The 24985-nt window shown below is 37.8% G+C and overlaps 1 protein-coding gene across 1 annotated transcript in view; it reads right to left on the bottom strand.

Moving 5' to 3' along the window:
* The window catches only part of LOC126416075 (protein unc-80 homolog), a 1008688-nt gene that overhangs the window by 502492 nt on the left and 481211 nt on the right, over window positions 1-24985 (bottom strand). Inside the window, exons 21-24 of the mRNA XM_050083557.1 lie at window positions 21591-21799; window positions 17336-17484; window positions 6929-7052; window positions 3135-3318 (exon numbers count right to left, since the gene is read on the bottom strand). Of these exons, the coding sequence (XP_049939514.1) occupies window positions 3135-3318; window positions 6929-7052; window positions 17336-17484; window positions 21591-21799 (666 nt within the window). The remainder of the gene's footprint in view (window positions 1-3134; window positions 3319-6928; window positions 7053-17335; window positions 17485-21590; window positions 21800-24985) is intronic.

Consider the following 24985-nt stretch of genomic DNA (forward strand, 5'->3'; position numbering starts at 1 on the left):
TGAAATGGCCCAGAGTTATGGGTGAAATCAACCAAACTGTCAATGAGATGCAAACAATCTCCCACAAATGGACTCAGTACCAGAACAAGATGTTTAGCTAAGTCATATGTAGGAGCACCAATGTTGCTTACTATCAGCCATAAAGGTACACCCTGTTTATGAATTTAGAAAGGATGTACAATCTGCGGGATATTAGTCTCTTGATGACTTCTTGAGGTACAGGGAAGAATCCAAGAAGGTTGAAGTTTTCCACTGCACTCCTCCTGTGGGATCACTCTTGACCATAATCTTAACAAACCACAAATCTCATTGGGGTATGCAATCATCTGTAGATGTAGATGGTACTTTTTCTCTGAAATAGCATGTAGTGTTTGTCTTGTACACTGAATCCCCTTTTTGATTATAGCAAGCCAGTCCTTTTCTGTGATCTTACAGACACACAGTGTTGAAGAATGATGTACAGAATACCAGTGTTACACACTCACCTTTTGCAATCCACTAAATCTGCTATGCTGAGCTGACTGCCAAACTTGTGCAGTCACATAAATTGAACAATACAAATGGTGTAATGTGCAATGCAAAACCATAGCTGTTGTATTGTAATTGACCTGTCATCTGTCAAAACAACAATTTTGGCTACTGCTAATTCATGTTGGAATGGTATCTTCTCAGCAGACACTGCCACAACGAAACACTGTCCATTTGGGTGAGGCAGTTTGTGTGTTCCAATGAAGCGGAGGCCTGTACCAGAGGTAGTCTAACTGTCACCACGGTCTCCCATGCCAGGCAGGTCTCCATAAAGGATCCAGGCAAAGTGTGTCCCACAACAACCTGTCTAGTATCTTATCCTTTCCTCTTTCTTTCTGTGAGTATGTGGCAACAGACACAGTCCCCTAATATGGGCAGCGGAAGATCCTTGGTAACAAGAACAAGGGTGACGCACGTCAGCCTCAGTGTGGAGGGATGGATAGCATTCTGTAGTCACAGTGAAGACAAGCAATCCAAGGACTAATGTCTTGAAATAAAACCTTGGCAGGTTAAGAGAGGTGGAGAAAAAGATGAAGAACTACAGATTGGATACATTGGGACTAAGTGAAATAAGGTGTCTAAAATCTGGGGAAGTTCAAACACAAAATGGTGGAGTGCTGCTGTATGTAGGATAGACAGGTGAATATGCAATTTATAGGAATGGTGTAGGGCTCTTATTATCTAAAAATTGCAAAAGGAACTTTCTGGAGTGCAAACCAGTGTCAGAAAGGATAATAACCACATGCTTTCGAACAAATGTGTGAAATATCACTGTAATGAAATGCTATACACCTACAAAAGCAGCTGTGGGAATATTAAAAGATGCATTTTATACAGAACTAAATGGAGTCCTTAGCCAAATTAAATGTAGAGACACAAAAATTTTAATGGGAGACTTGAACACAAAAGTTGATTCAGAAAACAAAGGGTTTGGACATATCATGGTTGTACACGGCATTGGGAATAGAAATACAAATGATGAACTGCTGATAGACATGTGCACTGGACATGACCTAGTCATTGGAGGCACACTGCTCCAATATTGCAACTGCTATAAGGTAAAATGGATAGATCACATACTCATAAGCCATAAGTTTCAACACTCTCTGCTAAATGGCAGAATAATAGAGGTGTGGGTGTTGCAAGTGACCAACACCTAGTTTAGCTGAGTTCTGATTGAAGATAGTGGGAACTAGAACCAAGCTCAATCACAGGAGCAACACACACACACACACACACACACACACACACACACACACACAAACCAGATGTGGGACGGTTAAAACTTTATGCAGAAAGGAAATGAGACAGGTCGGCAAAACTTACAGACAGCTATCTAGATGATGGAAAGAACATCTTAGTGTTAAAGACACACCAAAAGCAGTAATGGATCTCTGATGACATGTGAAATGAAATTAACAGTAGGAAAGAACTAAAACAGAAGTTAAATCTTTGTAAGACAAGAGCCCAGAAGACTGAAGCACATAAATAATATGTTGTCACAAACAAGAGAGTGAAAATGGGAATAAGTAAAGATGGAAGGAAATGGATATATGCACAGGCACAGTTAGCAGAAGAAGCAGCAAGACAGGGAAATACAAAAGGGCTGCACAGTATCACAAAACGACTCTCAATGAAGAACTTGAAAGGTGAACAACCAGTTAAGAACAAGGATATGATGATGATTACAACCCTACAGGCACAGCTACGAAGATGGGAGGAGCATTTCAAGGAGCTGTTAAATTACGAAGACACTCAAGAGGAACAGGTGAGAGGATTTCCAGAGTCAAAGCAGATCAAGATACAAATCTGCAATGTCCTACTGTGGATGAAATTAGGTGTGCTTTCAGAAGCCTAAAAATGCTAAGGCTTCTGGCCTAGATGACATAGCACAGGAGCTCTTAAAAGCCAATATTGAAAGTACTATTAAAATGCTCTACCCTTTGCTGAAGCATATTTGGCTTGAAGAGAAATTACCCGAGGAGTGGAAAAATGGATCAGTGGTAAAGCACCCATAAAGAAGGAATTTGTTGGATTGTAACAACAGGGATGGTATCAAATTCTTCTGGTAAGTCATCAAAGACACATTTACTTCCCATGCTCGAAAATTTAGTAGCTCACTATATGTGTTTTGTGATTGCATCAAGATAGTAATAGCAAGACTGACCACACTGCCAGTAGGTACAACCTCAGCGGCATAAGTGCGGACCTCTTCTGTCTGCTGGGTTGCTGCTTACAACAGTCCTTGGCACATTCTGCTGTCTTTGCTGATGGTAAATCCAGCGAATAATGGAATTCAACGTATTATTCAATTAATCTACCTGAAGATGTCTGGCAGATAATCAGACAAAATATGGTGTGGTGTGTGACAGACAATGATGACTGGCTGGAGTCCTGGAATGTAATTGAGTATTCAGTACATTTGGAAATTTTATCATTCACATGTATGAACTCTTTAACCAAGAGTTTTAAATTTTTTTTTACTTTCTTAATTTTGCAATTCCTTACTGATACAGCAATCTTCTGAAAATGAGTGTGCATATAGAATTTCAGTAGGTGAAAATACTAGAAATATTTTAAGCATTATGAACTGTTTTGCAGTTTACCAAGGCCACCAATCTGGAACTTTTGCTTAGTCTGAGGCTTGGATGTTGCTGGAGATGATTCAGAGATTCCAAGATTACGTTCACTCTGTCGAGGCGTAAGAATGTGTTGTCTGCGCCGAAGATTACCCAGGGGACTCTGACTGGCTTTTCCTGTGTCTTCACCCATTTCTGTTTCCAGCAGGCTCTAAAAGGTAATTATTTAATATTAAGTGACACAAACATAGAAAAAGATAATGAGTGGTGAAAAGAGTCACAATGCTAACAAAACTGCTACCAACCAACATATTCTACATTACCAAGTGAATCTGGACACTGTCATATTTCTTTGATTGTTTAAAGCAGAACTTTGAAAACAGGACACCCTTTTTTGTAAAGCATTTCATAATGATATGGGGATGGCCTAAATATTTCTCTATAACAATCATCACTGGGTCTTGAAACTTAGTAACAAATCAAAGCTGTATTCTCTCATTTCTTGTCTCATATGAGAAACATGACAGACTGAAAGTTTCAGGACTTTAAGTTAAATTTATTGTTGCTACATAAAAAGGAAACTTCTGGACTGAAACATATTAAATTCCTAATTAAAATAGCATGATCTGTACACTATTCCTGAAACTGGTAAGTAGGAAAACAAGAGTAATAATAGGGCTCTGTAGATTGAAGGGTTTTTGTGAAAGGCAACATGGCTGCTGAGAGCTGTTTTCACTATGAGGGCATGATTACCTACAATACTTCCATTTTATGTTTGCCATCTTCTGTAGTCCAAACCATCCCTTCAGGCAGCATATAAATGGTGACATCCAAGAACAGTAGTAATTTATAATTAAATTTGAGTGGTGACAGACAGGAGCAGAAAAGCTAACAAATTAATACAATATATATAATGTTTTAAGGAGGTGACGATTTACAGCTTTTCAGCACTTTTAAAAAGTCACGATGACTATAGCTGGGAACAAGTTTTTCAATGACCACAAACCAAAAACAATTAACTTATAACAGTGGGAAGTCTAGAATGGAATAGCAATAATATTATGGAATGGATAGATTGCTGCTCACCTTATAGAGGACACACAACAAAAAGATTGCTATACATTTATGCTTTCGGCCAAAAGGGCTTCTTCCAAAACAGAAAACCCATATATTCACACAAGCACAACAGTTTGAATTGTGCTTGTGTGAATATATTTGTGTGTGCGTTTTCTATTTTGCAAAAAGACCTTTCTGACAAAAAGCTTAAATGTGCAGTAGTCTTTTCATTGTGTCCATCTGTGACTCAATGTCTCCTCTGCACATCTAGTAAAACAGACCATTATTGTGGTAAATAATGATTTTTTAATTCATGAGAAGTGTGTTTGGCCTCTCTGAATGAACAGTTACTGATAGTGTGAAAATAAAAAGGATTCAATGACTAGTTAAAGTCAAGTTCACTATAAAACCTGTCAGCTTTGACCAATAATAAAATCAACATGATGCTGTGACATTACACTTTTCTAAATAGTTTGAAAGCATAATTGCTCACATTTAAATTATGTAACTGTGGGCTTTAAAGAAAAAAAGTACAATTCAATATGGTGAAAGTGTATGTTCTTAATAGCTACTCCTATGTACTATAGCTCCAGTCAAAACTGTTGACCCAGTACTTCTTAAATAGCTGTTCCTATATGTTATAGCTCTGGTCAAAACTGCTAACCTAATAACTATCACAAACTGAACAACAGATTATATCATCAGACACTCACAATTCAAAAACTTTTTTCAGCAGTCGTGCAAAACTACTACCAGAATAAATAAACTTTGAATGTAAACTTCGTTGCCTATTGTGCACTTTAATAGCACAGTTATGGAAGAGAACATAATACAGGAAAAAGTCATAGAAACTGAGGTACCCATTGCAACATAAATACAACCAATGGGTCTGCAATATTGAAACTTAGAAAGATCAAAAGCATGTCTGTAACAGATTGTGCAGCCACGTCTCGATCCCTGAGTCAACAGATGGGGACATTTGCAATACAACAACCATCTGCACGAACAGTTCAACGACGTTTGCTCCAGCATGGACTGTCAGTTCGGAGACAATGGCTGCGGTTACCTTTGACGCTGCATCACAGACAGGAGCGCCTGTGATGGTGTACTCAATGACGAACCTGGGTGCATGAATGGCAAAACGTCATTTTTTTGGATGAATCCAGGTTCTGTTTACAGCATCATGATGCTTGCATCCGTGTTTGGTGACATCACAGTGAATGCACATTGGAAGCATGTATTCGTCATCGCCATACTGACGTATCTTCCGGCGCGATGGTATGGGGTGCCATTGGTTATACGTCTTAGTCACCTCTTGTTTACATTGATGGCACTTTGAACAGTGGATGTTACATTTCAGAAGTGTTACGACCCTTGGCACTACCCTTCATTCGATCCCTGCGAAACCTTACATTTCAGCAGGATAATGCATGACTGCATGTTGCAGGCCTTTCTGGATACACATTCTCCAGATATCTCACCAATTGAAAATTTTGGAGGGTACAAGATAACTTGGAAAGGATTTGTGATTGGTGTAAAGAATAGCAGCTAACTCTAAATATAGATACATGTAAATTAATGCAGATGAATAGGAAAATGCATCCCGTAATGTTTGAATACTCCTTTAGTAGTGTAGCGCTTGACACAGTCACGTAGATTAAATATTTGGATGTAACATTGCAGAGCGATATGAAGTGGGACAAGCATGTAACAGCAGTTGTGGGGAAGGAGGATTGGTAGAATTTTGGGAAGATGTGGTTCATCTGTAAAGGAGGCTGCTTATAAAACACTAATACGACCTATTCTTGAGTACTGCTTGAGCATTTAGGATCCCTATCAGGTCAGATTGAGGGAGGACATAGAAGCAATTCAGAGGTAGGCTGCTAGATTTGTTACTGGTAGGTTCGATCATCACGTGAGTGTTACAGAAATGCTTCAGGAGCTCGGGTGGGAGTCTCTAGAGGAAAGGAGGCATTCTTTTCGTGAATTGCTACTGAGGAAATTTAGAGAACCAACATTTGAGGCTGACTGCAGTACAATTTTACTGCCGCCAACTTATATTTCGCGGAAAGACCACAAAGATAAGATAAGAGAGATTAGGGCTCGTACAGAGGCATATAGGCAGTCATTTTTCCCTCATTCTGTTTGGGTGGGAACATGAAGAGAAGATGCTAGTTGTGGTACGAGGTACCCTCCGCCACACACTGTATGGTGGATTGCGGAGTATGTATGTAGATATGTAGATGTAGACATCTGGTCAATGGTGGCCAAACAACTGGCTCGTCACAATACACCAGTCACTACTCTTGATGAACTGTGGTATCGTGTTGAAGCTGCATGGGCAGCTGTACCTGTACACGCCATCCAAGCTCTGTTTGACTCAGTGCCCAGGCGTATCAAGACCGTTAGTACGGCCAGAAGTAGTTGTTCTGGGTACTGATTTCTCAGGATCTATGCACCCAAATTGCGTGAAAATGTAATCACATGTCAGTTCTAGTATAATTTGTCCAATGAATACCCATTTATCATCTGCATTTCTTCTTGGCGTAGCAATTTTAATGGCCAGTAGTGTAAGATAAAATAGCTAAATTTCTTCTGTAATGGATTTACAAAACACATTCTTTTTTTTTGCACCTGTAAACACTCCATATCAGCTTAAAATGTTTTATATAACTGTTTCAGGAGTGCATAGACACAATGATAAGAGTAGTATACATAATCTGATGTACAAATCTGTTCTCTTCAGTTACACCCAAAGCGCTTACAGCACAAGTAGATGAGGTGCTCCGCTTCTTGAACAATAATTTGCGACCACCACGCTCGTCGACCATGTAGCATGCTGAAGAGCCTAAATCTGAAGGGTCTTCTGCTTCTGACTGATGCATGTGCCTATATCAATCATAAAGTTAAGAACAATTAGTAGAAACATTGAGACACTTAGAAATTAAAAGATTGCATAAATATGACAACATATTAATAAAAAGTATGGAGGACTTAGAATAATACAAATAAAGTGATGAAAACAATGGAATTTATTTCTGGGCCCAATGATAAATAGTCAATGCCCTGGTGAAGTACATGATTCAGTTGCCCTGGTCCAGGTTAGTACTGAGTGATGAGGATGGTGCTCTTTCCAGCTGGTTCTTGGAGGTGGTGGGAAATGTGGGACATCCTACCCTCAATCCTTCTCAGCCCTTTTAAACTGGTGTTTCACAGCCCACATAGCCTACATCGTATCCTGGACCATCCATATGACATTCCCACTCCCAACCATTTGTCACATGGGTCGTATCCCTCTGGAACAGCCACGAGCAAGTCTGGCCCAATTCACACTCCCAGCACATCCTGCTCCAATCCTTGTCTCAGGTGAAAACAGACATGCCATATACCAGATTTGCTGCAATTTTTGCACCAACAAATTGTTAACCTGAACCAATGGCCCCCTCCAGACTATGGCGAAGAATAGAGTTGACCACCAAGTGACGGAATGCACTTCTGGGCACAACATGTTCAATTTCAATGGCTGATTCACAACTTGTGCCATTTTAATTCCACCCCTCGACCCCTTCAACACTAGCTTCTCTGAACTACAAGGACGGGAGTTATCCTTGCAGCACATTCTTCCCCATAATCCTCCTAGCTTCAGTCTCTGTTAATCTTCTGCAGCCATACCCTCTTCCTAACATTCTCCCCTTCTTCTGTTCTGTTATCCACTCCTAATCAACTCCACCACATCACTATCATTATAAGTTGCACAAACACACTGGCTTCAATGCACATAATTTGTATCTCTAGCCCCTTGCAATAGCTCCCTCTCCCTCTCATGTTCTGATCTTGTACACCAGCTGTCTGCCTCTAAGCCATCAGTCAGCCTTCCCCAGCCCTTCCTCCCACTCCCAACCTGTTTTATCACATCACCCACTTTACTTGACTGAACTCCTCACCCCAGGCTACCGGTGAAACTGCAGTCCCAGCACTGTGTGTTCACCTTGCAAGCTGGCACAATGTAGCTGTACAGGTGTTTGTGTGAGGGGGGGGAGTGGGAGTGTCTGCATGTACAGCATGTGTGCATTCTAAAGTGAAAAAGGAATCAAATTCAAGCCATCAGAGTTTTCACATTTTTTTGTGTGCCTGTTGATGACTCAACACTTCTCCTATTCAGTGAGTTTTACCTTTATTATAAAATTATTTATTATCTGCCAGAACTATATTTACATTGCCAATAGGCTCCCTTACATTCTAAAACCTCTTTCTTACTTCCTTACTTACTGTCTCATAATTTACACCTGCTTTCTCTCTTCCATGTTGTCTGTATTTTCCCTACATCTTCCTTCTTGCCTTTCTTACATATCCACATCACTTGTCCCTACCAGGGTGGTCACAAGTAGCTTTTGTAGCACCTTGCAACATTGGTCGCAGCTGTTTCAACTGCAATACACTCTATTCTTCTAGCCACCCGTCTGCCAGACCGTAGTTAAACATTACCCAGCAGCAAATTCTCACATGTCATCCTAAAATTGACCCATCCCTCCTCTACAGACTACTCCTATCATCTTTTATACTCGTCACTTATTTCACCATGCGCAATGATTGCAAACTTGAAAATGAATGTTATCATGTCACATAACTACCCTACAGCCCACAACACATCTCTTCCTGCATTTTCATTTTCTAAACCCATGATTTATTAACCATAGCTCCCTTCACAGACATATAATGCTTTCATCTGTCCATTTCCTCAAACTATTTCATATTTTTACTTTGGATTCCCCTCCTCTTCCCCTGTCATACATCATCCAGTTTTATCTCAATATTTCACAGTGTTTATCCACCACTCACTGATGTCAGTACATTTCTTTCCCCCTCCTGAGCACCATCCAATCCCACATGGTATCCTGCTCCATCCTTTTGCATCTATATAGCCACAGTATGGTGAATGGCAATGGTACCTTTTGCCACTAGTAGTTATTCTGTAACTATTTGGATCAGCTCAGAAAAATATAAAAATATCCCCATCCCTAGCTGAAACCTAGTCCCACATCCTTTTCTTAATGCTGCCTAAGCCATGGATCCCCTCCCCTCTCCCCTTCCACCCTTCACAGACACACCACAATGGCCATAAAAATTCCCTTCTCTGGACACCATCCCTCCTTTAATGATGATCAAATCTCCAGAAAACGTGCATCCCTGAGCCCCTTCTGCTCAATACTGGTGCTGTGCAATCCCAACTATCAAACCCACATCTGCCAAATTGAAACTTTTGCCCTTCAATGCTTGGGCACAAAAAACATCATCTCCAAAAATTATCACATTTACTGACATCCTACTCCTACTCCTACCTCAGGCTGCCACTACCCATCAAAGACTAACCTACCCCTGTGAACTATTTTATCAATCTCATATAGAACCTAAAAGAGGCCTCACTGAGCATCTGCCACATCCCTCATAAGCCCTCTCAACATACCACAAAACCCAGCACCTAAAATGCTATTGTCAACCTACCCACCAAAAACCTAAACACTATGGAAGGTTCCGTCCTATACAAAGGCCTCATCTTCAGCCCTACACTTAAATTCAGTCATGCTGGACTCATCAAAACTCTACTCTCCTTCTTCCAATCCTTATAATGAAAACACTTCTTTGTTACCAAACACTACAACCAAAGCCTATCTAATCCCAATATTGAAGTTTCCTTTCCCCAGTTGATACCACCATTCAACCACAACCCTCCCCCCTCAGCCCCTAACCATGCCCTGGTTACCTTCCAGGAATTGTGGTGCTCCATGTTTTAGTGAGCAGCGTCTTCCTTATTTCCTGCTTAAGCAACATCAGGTGGGCCATAATAGTATATGATTTAATTATGTAATTTTCTTTATATGATGTGTATACTGAAATGTTGTTGTTTTTCTGTTTCATGTTGTATGGAGGACATCATGACAGGTGGTTTATCAGAGGTAAACAGACACTGTAAATCAGCAGTGCAGATCATTAACCACAAGACCACTGACAGTCCACAATGGTGAGAACATCAGGTCATCGTTGTCAGCAGCATCTCTATATATCGTTAAAAAATTGATGTTTGAAATGAATACATGAATACATGAAAATGTATCAGTTCTATTGTGTGTTGTTAACATTTTCTAAATCAAAAGACAGTTAATGAAATGTGTGTTAACTATATCTATGCATTGGTGTAGCAACTGTACCACTGAACTATATTGAAGTTACTGGATTTGGACTTACTGCAAGTTAACGTCTGAAAGCAATGCTTTTTGGGTAGCTTACAGCTTCAACTTAAATCTTCTACTGATTATTGAAATCAATTTTGAAATTATTCAGGAGTCAGTTATATCCACAGGTATGATGCATGTCGAAAGGCACTGTAAGAGTTTTTCTGATTTGTGAAGAAGTCTGAATTTGATTTGGGAAAGTTAAACTACTGAAAATATAAACTTCTTTTTATGAATTGTGGTTTATTTGTCTCATAATGTACAGACTCTAAATCATTTGATTCAGGTACAGGAGACACATCAAATTGTGGAAAATTTCACCATGAACAAAGAACAGCTAATGTTAACAAACAGTATCATAATAATAATGCAATTTTGTTATATGCACATACAATAAAATCTGACACTTAATTACCCCTTGCTCAAAGTATCATTTCATCCTCTATGAATTCTTCTGTTGAATAGTAGCATTTCTCCTACAGAATCTGCTGTAGTCTCATTTTTAAAATTTTTGGCTTCATATTGAATATTTTTGTCTATGAACTTGTTATGTATTGTCACCCCCATAAAGTGACAAACTTTGAACAACGTAGCAAATTAGCTTCACTCTATAGCTTGAGTGAAAATTTGATCCTGGTGGTAATTCAAAATATGGCAATATGGCTACATAAACTTTTCATCCTGCAACAGAATCTGTGAAGCTTACTTATTGACATTGTCAGAACAGAGATTTGTTTGACAGTAAATGAACATAGGAAATACCCTGCAGAGTGGCCACGCGTTTTGAGGCGTCATGTCACCTCCTGCCGGACGTTCGAGTCCTCCCTCGGGCATGTGTGTGTGTGTGTGTGTGTGTGTGTGTGTGTGTGTGTGTGTGTGTGTGTGGTTCTTAGCATACGTTAGTTTAAGTAGTGTGTAAGTGTAGGTACCGATGACTTAAGAAGTTTCGTCCCTTAGGAAATCTTACACAGTCTCTTCAGTGACAAGAATTCCCATGCTCAATATGTTGAAAGTCTCACTAAAGCTCTCACAGACCTAGTCCATAAACAGATTTACTGTGACTCACATCATCCTCCCACTATTTCAAAGCACCAAGCACAAAGAAGCACCCTCCTCTCATCACCCAACATTATCCTAGATAGGAGTAATTCGACCATGTCCTTCACCAAGGCTTCCACCACCTAACATTGAGTTTGAAAATGAGAGAATTCCTACCCACAACCATTACAATCATTTCTGCCCCTCCTAAGATGGTATTCTGCCACCCACCCAAAGTATACAATATTCTGGTCCATTCTGATGCCGCTTATACTGAAGTTTCCAAGCCCTTGCCACATGGGTCATATCTCTGTGGAAGACACAGGTGTAAGACCTGCCAAATTCACCATCCAGCACATCCTATTCCAGTCCCATCACAGGCTTATCCTCCTCCATCAGAGGCAACGCCACAGGTCATGCAAGCTTCTAAAGGTCTTGCATTTGTCTTCTAGCCATACCTGGACAGTCGTTTCGCATTTCTCTCAGTCTCATTCATTAGACATCAACACACTGACTTAAACTGGTATCACTTGATTATCTAACAAAATTAATTTTAATTAGTCGATACAAACTTCAGTTGCTAGATTTTTGCTTGAAATGTAAAAAAATTAATCAGTAACTGAGAAACAAGGATTTTTTCGCGTGTGTGTTAATATAGTTAGTTGTTTTTTTAGGACTACATTTTGCTAATGCTGCATAATCTTTATTAGTTTCTAAATCCCATTACTTGGCAGAGAAATACATTTGTGGAAGAAGTAGATGACCATTCAGATTTGGCACAACAATAAAATATGGAATCACACAACTGTTTATTAAACATTAAGAATTTCAAAATTTCACCATCAGACTGAAACTGTGGAATAAATTGTACAAAGAAATTAACACTAACAAAAATACACATACTAACCCAAGTATGCATCTTAGTCATCCATATACAGAATTTACAATTGATATAATATGTACATTTAAATCAAACTTTAGTAAAAATATTACAAAAGTAAGTACACAGAATGCATATAATACCAAATTAATCTCGTATAAGCATATTTGACAGTGCTGTTGCCTATTTGAAGAGAACCAGTGCCAAAAAGACAGTGGTGATTAATCTATCTAAGAAGTAAATGAAGGCTGGTAGGTGGTGCTAGCAATGCTCACAGAAATGAAGTCAAAGAGTTACTTTAAGAAGGACTATAGATTGTGATAAACTGCATGGCAGAACATCATGAAAGCCTGACAGAGATACAATTTGTGATACTTTTATGCAGAAGAAACTCATATACTGATAATAAGTAAAATTTATATACCATGAAATTGTACTGTTAGGTAACGTCATGAACAATGTAACAAAAAGAGTCATTAATCAATAATCAAAGCAGAAGACATGTTTGCAACTATCAACTGATGTAGTACAATGTAAATATTAAACCAATAAAGACCACAAATAAAATAAGTTTTGAAAGAATAAGTTTACAACCATCAAAAACCAAAATCTTACACCAGGAAATATAGTCATATTACAGTATTTGAACGTATAATAAAAGACATACAACAGAATAATGTAGTGAAGCCTAAATGAGGGGCAACAACGTGAAATAAAAAGTAAGATAATATTGCAATTAAATGGTTTTTTTAAATAAAAAAAATAAAAAAATACATAATGATATAGTGTTAGACCAAAACAACAGTCCAGCCCAGCTGTTATCAGTTTACAACCATAACAAACTACAATGTTACAAGTGTATGACCAACTGCAGCCACATTAAAATAGTCGAACATGTAATGAATGACATACAATAGAAGCATTTGGGAAAGCATAGATGAGTGGCAACAATGTGAAATAAAATAGAAATTAATATTATTTTTTTAAATTTTGTATTACAGAATGTATACACGGACAAGGAAAAAAAATTCCCGGATTTCCCATTTAAAAATACACTTTCTCCCAGATGAAAATACACTTTTTTCATGTTAAGTGACAGTATACTTTCCCTCAGAATTGTAAAACTTATCAATTCTTTGAAGGGTTAAGGTTTTACGCATCGGCTGGAACTTCCCAGCACATTAGTAAACCACTGCGAGTGAAAAAATAGAAAGATATTTGATGTGCAGCAACAAGTATGATGTACAGCAACAACTATGCTGTATATTTTTGTATTAAAAATGTACAGATGCGAATTCCACCAAACACAGCAAGTTAGTTTCCGAAACGTTGAAATCGAGATAGCGATGTTTTTGTAAGTAGCTCGTGTCACATGATCTCGTCAGCCAATGAAAGCAGATATTCAGAGCATAGTATACATGATGTAGTCAGTCCTCACCAGCCAACGAAAGCAGAAATTTAGTGCATAAAAGATGTGATGTAGTCAATCAACAGCAAAATCACTGTTAAGTAGTGCAAACACACAAGTAGGAAAATTTAATGGTGTAATAAATATACAAGTGTGGCCACTAGAAAATCTAGGCTTTCGCATATAATACTGGTCTCAAAGATCAATAAGCCTCCAGAAACGCTAAGCTTCCACATATAAACTGTTCTTTTTGTTGCGTATGTTACACTTTAATATACATCACAGAAATGTGCCAGCAAAATTTTAAATAAAGTTTTAAATGAGAGTCAAACACTCTGTGATTTAAGAAATTCACTACACATTCTCATACGCAACATAATTCATCTTGTGTAAAAGGAAATTTACAGTGAAAGTGATGCTTTTAAAACCACCATTTGCAATATTTTCCTGTGAGCAGGTTCGTTTCAGCAGTTGCCATTGACCACCAGGAAACTGTCATTACTCTGCATGTGCAGCTACGATGATGTAGGATGCCTGTATGTTTGTACGTTTGAAGCATTAAGAGATCTTACATTATGTCATTAAGAAAACAGGACATCACATGATACCCCAGGAGCATCAGAATTTTGTAAACCATACTAAAATACATAATTCCGCTTAAAGTGCACATTCATATGTCTAGATTCACAATGAAGTAGGCTCCAACCTGATATCAAGCTTTTCAGTGTGGTTTTTGGGATGTAAAAGTACTGCATTATCTCATGTTTGGCGATTATTATGGCATAATACTTCACATGCCAGAAGATGAAAACGTGTGTCTGAAATCCAGCAATAAAGTTGAAACCATCCAATAGTCTGGAATGACACACTTCATTTCAAATAAACTGACTGCCTCAGCGGAAAAGATTAGTGACAGCCAAATTTCTTTAGCAAACCGACGAAAATAACTTCATCATTCTGCAAGGCAATTTATGCTTGACTGTCAAATCCCTGGAAATAAAATAAAACATAAAAACCAAAACTAATAATGTATTTTGCCCTTCCATAAATATGTGAATGAATTTTAATACAACTGATGGCTCCCGGCTACATAAACCCATTTTGTTTTCATTTGATGTGAGAGCTGTAAATGAAGTGGAAACAGCCGAATCACTATATGTAATACAGTGTTCCAGAAAAATTTATCCAGATAGCATCTAACTGCTTGTTACAACCAACACAGCCAACAGCCACACTTCAATTAGCCAGAAGCAGGAGAATGTACTGTACGTAGGCCACTCAACTGCGCAGCTACAAGAGTCCACTGGTCTCTTCTCTAAAGAAAGTTAATGTAGACAGCTGTGACACCACGCTCATCGCAAGCAGTTTGTTGCTATGAAGTATTACGTAGTTTTTCATCCTAATGCATTTAACGCATTTGCTATTTGTAGACGCTTGTGTGTGCAGTGTGTTCTGTTGTAAATGACACAATTCCTTCGCAACTTTGAAGATTTAGTTTATTTCCTTTCTTTCTTTTTTATTGCTGCAGTATAATTCTGCAGAGTGGGATATAGGAATATTCGTTGTTAGACTATCAGTTCTTAGAATTCAAAATTCCAAAAATTTAACTGAAAACTACAACACTCAAAAATTCTCAGAATTCTAAAAAATTCCCTTGTTTTTCCCAGTTTTCTCTCAGATGAAAAAATTTCTGGGTTTTTCCTGGATTTCCTGGTTGTCCCAGGGCATATACACCCTGTATTAAAAAGCATAATGGTATAATATTGGACAGTGTGAAGGCAAAAAAAATCTTTGCATATTGTGGTTGATGATGCAGAATCAGGATCATTAGATGCCAAAAGTTGATGCCTAGGCATTCATGATATTGAAATAGTGGTCATACTACTTACACATGTAGTTATACATAATGTAATGCAAACATATATAACAGTATGGAAACAAAGAATTATATGTAACAAAAATTAGTTCTTTGAAATGGTAGCAAACCCCAAACATTCAACTTTCGTAACACTAACCACAGTGTAATGTACAAGTAATGTAACTGTATTCAAAACAGGAAGTTAAATTTACTGCTCCCAAAATGTGAAACCTACAGAATGGATGAATGCACATATTGTGACAAAACTGTAAAATAAGTCCAATTACAAGTATGAATTACTAATATTAGTGAAATGCAAAGCATCAATGCAATAAACAGCATCTGTAATTAATGAATCTAAACAGTGAGGCAGGTACATTGTGGTGGCTCCATCACTTGCGGCGATGTGAAGCTACAGAGGAAGATTGATTAGATACTCACTTCTGAAAAGCCCATGAAAATGGGTAATCTATGCACCTTAGAACAACTGGGTCAAGGTGAGTTTCTCATTATGAATATACTAAATTTAACTTCTTGTTTTGAATGTAGTTACATTACATGGATATTACACTGTACCTTATGAAATGTTCCACATCCACGAGAACCTCCTCAGCATGGATCTATGGAACGAAAAAATAATCTAATCTAATCTAACATTTAGGGTTCACTACCATTTCAAAGAGGTTATTCTTGTTACATAAAATTTAATCATAAAGAATGAAATGTAATAGTATTTGTCTGACGTAAATTTACTCTTTGACTTCATGTCTACAGCCAATGCTAGTGCCACCTACTGACCTTTGTTTACTTCTTAGATAGCTCAATGACCACTGTCTACCTGGCACTGGTTCTCTTCAAATAGACAGCTGCACCATCAAATATGCTTATATGAGATGAGCTCTGTATTATATTCAGTCAATGTGCTCACTTTTGTGAGATTTTTACTAAAGTTTGATTTAAATGTAAGTACAATATCAACTGAAAATTCTGTATATGGATCACTAATATGCATACATAAGTTAGTTATGTACATAATTGTTATTATTAATTTCTTTGTACACTTTATACCACAGTTCCAGTCTGCTGATGAAATTTTGAAATGCGAAATGCTTAATAAGGACTTGTATGATCAAGATCTTTCCATATTTCAAAGTTTCTAAATAAATTTATTATACACACAACAGCATGAAAAAAGTAAGGGAATGGCTGCAAAATAATGTAACCACTCTTTTTTTCTCCCTATCTCCTTTGTTTAAGTTGTTTTTCCCATGAATGTACTACAATATTAACTTACCATAAAATTTAATCATAAATGATAAAATTTAATAGTCTTCATTAAATACAGTATAAGTAAAACTATTGTTAACATTAGCCACTAATCAAAGTAACATTTAAATGCAGAAAATGACAGGAACTTTAACCATGTACCAATCACCAGCTCTACAACCATGCAAGTGTCTGTGTGTGTGTGTGTGTTTGTGTGTGTAGGTGTGCATGTCCTCACGAGAGAGAGAGAGAGAGAGAGAGAGAGAGAGAGAGAGAGAGAGAGAGAGAGAGAGAGAGAGAGAGAGAGAGAGAGAGAGAGAGAGAGAGAGAGACAGACAGAGAGAAGCAGGTAAAGAGCAGGAGCAGAGGGAGGGGGGGGGGGTGATGAGAGGGATGGATTCAATTGGCATAGAGAGAAAGAAGCTAAGAGGTGACTGATGTTTTGCAAATTTCACACACTGTAGGTATGCAAAACATAGCTTATTCTCCTACCTGATAACACGTGTTGTCTGTACATTTGGCTCTTTTCGATGAGGACGGTTTGCAGAGTCCATTAATCCACTCAAAACCACACGACGAAATACTCCACCATGGGCTTCCTTAATATAAGTCATAAGTTGCCGCACATCTCCATACAATGCCTGAAAATGCGAATAAAAGAAAAACACCAGTTCATGTGAACTGATTTTCAAATAACATAACGTTGTACCAGCACTAGGATATACTCAGATAATGAGGGGATAGTAAGCTCAAATTTTTAAGTGCTTACATAATAATTTTCAAACAGTTACCAAACTAGGCACTGTACATAATTTTTCTTCTAGTGATGCTAGTATTACTATCTTGTTCCTGTATTATCATATATGCAACAGTCTATGACAAAAAATTGGTGCCCCCATTTGTATATGACAAACACCGAATGGAAAGTGGGTTAGTTAATAAATTTCTGTTTCTGCTGTCAATGAAATATGATACAAAACAATTTAATTATCCTGCTCATCCCTTACGGTAAGTCTCCCCTTACGAGGGATCTGGATGACTCTTCAGTCCTTTTCCTTCACCCATCTTCCTTCACCTTCAACTCTTCTGCTGGAGGAAGGAGCCACTGGCTCTGAAAGCTTGCACAAGTTAAACATTTGTGTGTGTGGTGGTGGGGGGTTCTATCACCACCACTTGGTGAGTGGATTTTCCTATATATCCAATTACATGTATGTTTGCAGCTTCAGAAATCTTCATTTTTCAGTGGTTTTGTCCTAGTCACAGTATTCAGCCATTGCGTAACTACTACTTCTGTCACCATTTTTTTTTCTATTGGAGGTCATAAGGAAATAAATCAAAAACAAGTGTCTCAAAAATCTCTTATGAAATATATGAGAGTAACAGTATACCCAAAACTAACTGAAGCTTCTTTCAGTTCATAGATAATACATACTCATCTGCAACTGAATCTGAGGTAACTGCTCTGTTGGAGAGAGAGCATTCCTATCACTATGGCAGTTAATAGTTTGGTATGGCACAACTTGGATGTCATCAGCATTTGTTGCAGTGGACATCATCATCATCTTCAACATCAGTTTTCTGCTCCAGTTGCCCTGGTGTGGCTTACTGGTGTTCTCCAGTTGTGTCTTTCCATGTACCATCCTTCTCTCAGCACAGTATTCCAGCTGACTCCCCTTCTTTCTATATCCTCTTTCACTTGTTGCAGCCATCCTGTCCTTCATCTTCCTACTGGTGTTTACCAGTCACGTCTGTGTATAGTTTTTGTTCTGCTATCCTTCCCTCGTCAGGTCATTTGACAAACTGTCTGAAATGGGCCGCTGTCACTTCTTCTTTCAAGCACGTGTACACTGCAGCTCCTCCTCTTAGTTTTTTATTTCTTACCCTATCTTTCCTAGTTTTCTGAACAATAGGTTGTAAGAACTTCATGTACGCAGTTTGAGGATTCTTACTGATTGTTGTGCAGGTTTCTAGGACCTATGGTATTATGGGGATTCTGATTTTAAGGTGACTTGTTTGTTCCACAGTAGATATCAACCATGATGGTATAACTGGGCTACTGATCTCATGCTGCACCCTGTTACTGACTGAAATGATGCATCTAAGATATTTCTATTGGTCTACTGTGTCTCGTCCAGCCTAATATTACCATTCTTGTTCAACCAATTGATTGACATGCAACCTTTTTTCATTTACCTACTGTTAATCAGTGCCCTTTTATTACTTCCTTGTCCTTGATCAGCAGAAGTTTGTAGAAGTTTGACTTTGGGCCACGAGTGTTTTGTTTCTGGCTGCTGCCAGCCTCAGTGATCCAATACAGAATGCTGTGTACAACAGGTAGGCATTGCATAACGATTGTTGTCCATCTTGAGTTGTGCGCAAAGAAATACCATTTGTGGTGAGTGGCGAAATGGTTACAGGCCCATCGACTGCTTGGAGGATAAGTGGTAGTACATTACGGAGTGAGGCCAGAAAAATTATTAACTAGTTGTACCATACACAGGAGTAAAGTACAGCACTGCTTGTAGAATTAGAAAATTTTGCAAAGATAATCCTGGGAAATCACCAGGAACTCTAGAAGAAAAGAGGTAAATATCAGTTCAGTTCAGTTCAAATTACAGTTCGACAGTGCTCTGAAACTGCCTTCCACTTTAACTGAATTAGTTTAAAAGGTTAATTAAGTTTGTGTGTGTAAAGGCTGAGAAAATACCAGTACTGATACTGTTTACATATCAAATTCAGATCCCCAGGGAGGAATTGACTGTTTTTAACTTCTGTATAAATGCAATTGTGCAGGTTATGTCCCTGGGTACTGCATATAGTGAAACAAAAGAACGGGAACATTTTCACAATCTAATAACACTAGAAGTGATGAAGGAATGAAACTGCATTTATAGTAATTGAAACCTTACAACCTTGCTATTTAGGAAACACTGATGGTATTTATCATTTTTCAAAAATTACATCCTTTAGTTTGCGTTCTCCTGTATGAATACATTCGTGAAATCTGCTGCTGAGATTCTTCATTGGCCGCAACATCTCAGCTGGGATACTGTGAATTGCATCCTGAATTCTCTGTTTTAACTCATCCAGCGTTCTTGGTCAAGTCGTGTAGACTTTGCTCTTGAAGTAGCCCCACAAGAAAAAATCACAAACGGATAAGTCTGGCGATATAGGGGGCCAGGGAATGTTACCAAATTGTGAGATTGCATGGTTGCCAAACAATTCTCGCACAAATGCCATTGATTGCCATGCAGAGTGTGATGTCGCTCTGTCCTGTTGAAACCAGGCTTCTTGAACATTTGGAAATTTGTTCAATGCAGCTGTAATGGAAGTTCGTAACATCTCCAAATAATGATTGGCAATTACAGTTATTGTGTTTCCCTCTTCATTTTCAAAAAATTACAGTCCGATAATTCCATGTGATGAAACACCACACCATAATGTCATCTTACTAGCATGTGAAGGGCACTCATGAACGTCATTATGAGTTGTGTTTGCCCAGTAACAGTAGTTCTGTTTATTCACATAACCTGTGAGATGAAAATGTGCCTCATCTGACATCCACAACTTGTTTAGAAATTCATCATCACTGTTTATTTTTGTTATCATTTGTTGACAGAATCCTAATCGTAACCTGTAATCGTTGTCCTTCAATTGTTGAACCATCTGTAGTATGTACAAAATTTTAAATCAAGATGAAGACTTCTTTGAACACTCTCCCAGGACACTCTAACCACTGCTGCTTGCTTACAAACTGAACACCATGGGCCCCGTAAGACAGGCTTACGTAGAACATCAATGTTCGATGAAGAATGTACACTTCTGGGTCGCCCTGTTGATTTCTTCTTGAGGGCAGATCGAGTCTCTTCAAAGTTATTAATCCAAGATTTCATCATACGTTTTGATGGAATGACATCATGACATTCTAAATTATAAAAATGTCGAAACTCTCTCTGCACTGCTACCAAACAATAATTGGTTTTATAAAACATTTTTATAGCTAATGCATGTTGTTGTCCATTTCACTGATCCATGAATACTGATATGGCAGACTGTTAACTCGCTGTCATGAATCTGCAGTGCTGCCACTTACCTGTGGCTGCCACTACTAATTTCTAACTGAAACTTCAGTAATGTTGCTAGATCACTTTAAATAACTAAAGAAATATTACATTAATATGAAAGTAAATAATAGATACAGTTCTTCCTCAGACTGGTTTAAGTGCTGACATGTCAGGCTTGTAATCCAAAGAAAGTTTGTGATCTTTGGTTGCTTGTTAAATTTTGCCTGCATTAAAACATTGCTATGTAAAAGTCCACCTACACAATGGTTCAGATCCATAATTAAAGTGTTGATCCGACAATAAGTAGCTGTTTGTAGCAGTTCACATATCCTAAATCACACGCCAAAGCAAGCAGAAGTATATCATCTTGAGTACAACCATGTATATGAGTACTCTTCTGGGTGTTGGGTTTAATCTTTGGAGATACTCTATAAAGTATGAAATTTAAGAACTGGTGTAACAGCTGACGGAAGCAAGTTTTTGTTTTCATCTCACTGCACACAATTTATTTAATCAGGAATATATCATAAAAAGCAAAACTGTATTCTCATACTTTTACTAGAGAAGCTAAAAATGGCAGTTAAACTCTTACAAAAAAAAGTACACACACACTTATACTATAAAGGGTTTTAAAATTTAAATGTACACTGAATGAGATGATACACATTTCTTCCTATACTCACTAAATTTTCCTGTGTTTTGAGGTCCTTGTGTGAGTTTACAAGACGTGTTACAAGTGCTTTGAAGACACTGGCTATAACATGTCCTTCGACGCCTCGACTGCCACCTCCAGCAAGTCCAGCACCAAAATTTGTTGCATAACCGCCTTGTGCACCTGCATCTGGAGACTTACTGCAGTTACGTTTCTGGTCAGCACGTCCACCACATATGTCTTGAAAACAAAATTCATTACTGTATTGCAGTCCCTTCATGGCTCTGAAGGATTGTTAAATACATCTATATACTAGCCACACACTTTTTTTGCATCTTCGTAGCCCCAGATCAACAAAATTCTGAATATTTCATGTTGGTAGGTGTGTATTAACGTGTGCAAAGTCCCTTTGTGTCAACTTTGTAAAGGGGATAGACTCACTCTTGGCTTGGGTTTCCTGCTTTGCCAATGCAGAAAACTGATGCTGGTCAAACCTTACAATGTTCCACAAATAATGGAGGAACATCACAGAGGAAGCAGAGTTCCATGTTACGAATCTACTAATGAACATACATGCTCCTCTTTTTCAAATGAATATAATTTTGCAGTATTTATGGGTTGTATTGAGGATCACATCTGTGTAAGTCATTCCCTTAGTAATAAACGGGGCTTCTTGTTATTTCTTTGTAACCAAAAATTTTATTTTGGTTTTTAAGAATTATGTTATCAAAAGATAATCTTGAAGATTTGATCTGTGGATGTATCACACTTCCACTAACAGTGACATCAAAAGAGTAAGAAATCAATGCCAGGGGCATGCTTAAACATTAAATGGATGTATACAGGAAAATAATTTCAGTAATTGTAAATGGTTTAAATTAGGAACTGATTTAATTAAAAGCATTGTACCCTCACAAAAATAAGAGAAATTTGTCAACTTTTGTAGTCAAACATTAGTATAGTACAGTAGTAGCATTTGGTAATTACTGCATTCAAATAACTTGTGCCAGAATAAGTAATAAAATCATTCCTGAGCACTTACTGGCACCATCCATGAGCACTCTTTTGGGTGTCAGTTTTAATCCTTGTAGGTAGTCTAAATATAGGAAGTGTGAGGATATTAAATCTATGTCTACATGACTACTCTGAAATTCACAGGTAAGTCCTTGGCAGAAGTTTCACTCAATTTCTCTACCATACCATTTTCAAACAGTGTGCAGGAAAAATGAACACTTAAATCTTTCCATGCAACCTCTAATTTCCTTTATTTTTATGACAATGATAATTTCTCCCTATTAGGTGAGTGTCAACAAAATATTTTCACATTTATAGAAGAAAGTTGATGATTGAAATTGCTTAAAAAGATGGCACCACAATAAAAAATGCCTTTATTTTAATGAATGCCACCCCAACTTGATGTCTTCCATCAGTCTTATCTGGTAATGATCCTGTATCACACAGCAATAGTCTAGCAGTGGATGAACAAGTAAAGTGTATGCAGTCTCTTTAGCAGTCTCTCTGTTGTGTCTTCTAAGTGTTCTACCAATAAAAGACTTTCACTACCACATTATCTACATGACTGTTCCAATTTAAGTTGTTTGTAGTTGTTATTATTAGGTATTTAATTGAACTGATAGCCTTTAGATTTCTGTGATTTATCATGTACTGAAATTTAACAGATTTCTTTTAGTACTTATGTGGATGACCACAGACTTTTTCTTATTCAGATTCAACTGCCCTTTTTGCACCATGTGGATACTATGTCTAAGTGATTTTGAAATTTTGATCTTCTGATGATTTTATGAGATGGTAAATGGTAGCAACATCTGACAACAATTTAAGAGGGCTGCTCAGGTTGTCTCCTAAATTTTGATTTAGCTGAGGAACAGCTGATGGCCTATAACACTTCCATGAGGAATGCAAGATAGCACTTCTGTTCTACTTTTATTGCTTTCCATCAATTACTATGAACTGTGACATGTAACATAAATACTTGTAAGTTTCATAAACACTGTGTCCCAGAGTCACAGCCCTCCACTGTGAGCTCGATGCTGAATTTAATACAATTCAAATAACCCAGGAAATGGTTCAGAGTATTTATTCTATGTGGCCACACCATGAATATATCATCAATATATTTTGAATAACAGCTAGGTTTTAAAAATGCTGTCCTCAGTGTCCTGGCTTTAAAATTTTGCATAAATAAATTGCTGACTATGGGGGAGTTGTCACCCACTGTACCAATGCACAAGGAGTCCTGTAGACATTGGAAAAGAGGGCTTACAACATCTCAGACATACAAAGCTGGAACACCCTAAGCTAAAGTTCAAGTAGAATGGGTACACAGACAAACAGATCAGGTGTGCCTTGAGTTTGAACCTTTGTTGGAACTAGTAGAAGATGCATGTTTTGAGCAGTGACTTTCCTATCATACACTGTGGGCATATCCTCAAACGCAAGATGGATTTTAAAAAGGTGTAAGTGCATGTTGTCTGTCAACCACGATTAGAGTGCTCCTTGGTTTGGTCAAGGATAACTTATGATTGAAGAAGCCTGGCATTTACCAGACCCCTTGCAATTGTGGGAAGATATATATTCACCAGACTATGCACATAATGACAGATGTATTGAGCACCATTGCCAAGAAATTTGTAACAGAGTACTGATTTTACTAAGGGACACAAATTGTATGATATGACACAAACTGTTGCCCTTGCGTCACATTACGGAGACTACGTGTTACAAGAATCCATTGAAATTAGACATGCAGACAACATTATAAATAGAGATAATGGTTAAACTTTCAGTAAGACTTAGAAGCATGTTTTATCTCTCATTTAAAAACAATGGTTTGTACCTCACCCAGTAGAATTTATCGACAGTGGTACTCAATAATGAATTATCATTTCTGGTAGCTTGAACCACTTGTGATGCTGTACCTCCTCTTGCACTAGGGGGCAGCAGTGATAATTTATGTTCATCTTCCATGATGTATAAAAGGGCTGCCTTTTTCAGTATAAATCAATTCCAGTGAGATTAGCATATAGCAGTCTCACCTGAAAATGGTGACCAGACAGGCTGCGAAAATACTGCGTCAAGATGATTGCGTGATACAACTCCAGACCCGACAAGAATTTCAGTATCTACTGTTAATCTATTTATTCTAAAACCAGCTCATGCTTCATCAATAAGTTTTTTCCAAAATATGGTAGAAGTCATGATAAAATTAAGTTTGTAAGTATTTTTTATGCATGGTTGAATAATGATACACCCCTATAGGTGCTGAAGAGCAAAACAATGTGCATTTTAAAAACTATACATGCTATCAATTAACTGTCGACTGGGAGAATTCTATGAAAATGTAACTCATATATAAAGGAAACTATGCATAGAAAAACAGTGCAACCAACTCTTGAGTACTGATGT

The sequence above is a fragment of the Schistocerca serialis genome, chromosome 8 (assembly GCF_023864345.2).
Source record: "Schistocerca serialis cubense isolate TAMUIC-IGC-003099 chromosome 8, iqSchSeri2.2, whole genome shotgun sequence".
In the NCBI taxonomy this organism is placed as follows: Eukaryota; Metazoa; Arthropoda; class Insecta; order Orthoptera; family Acrididae; genus Schistocerca; species Schistocerca serialis.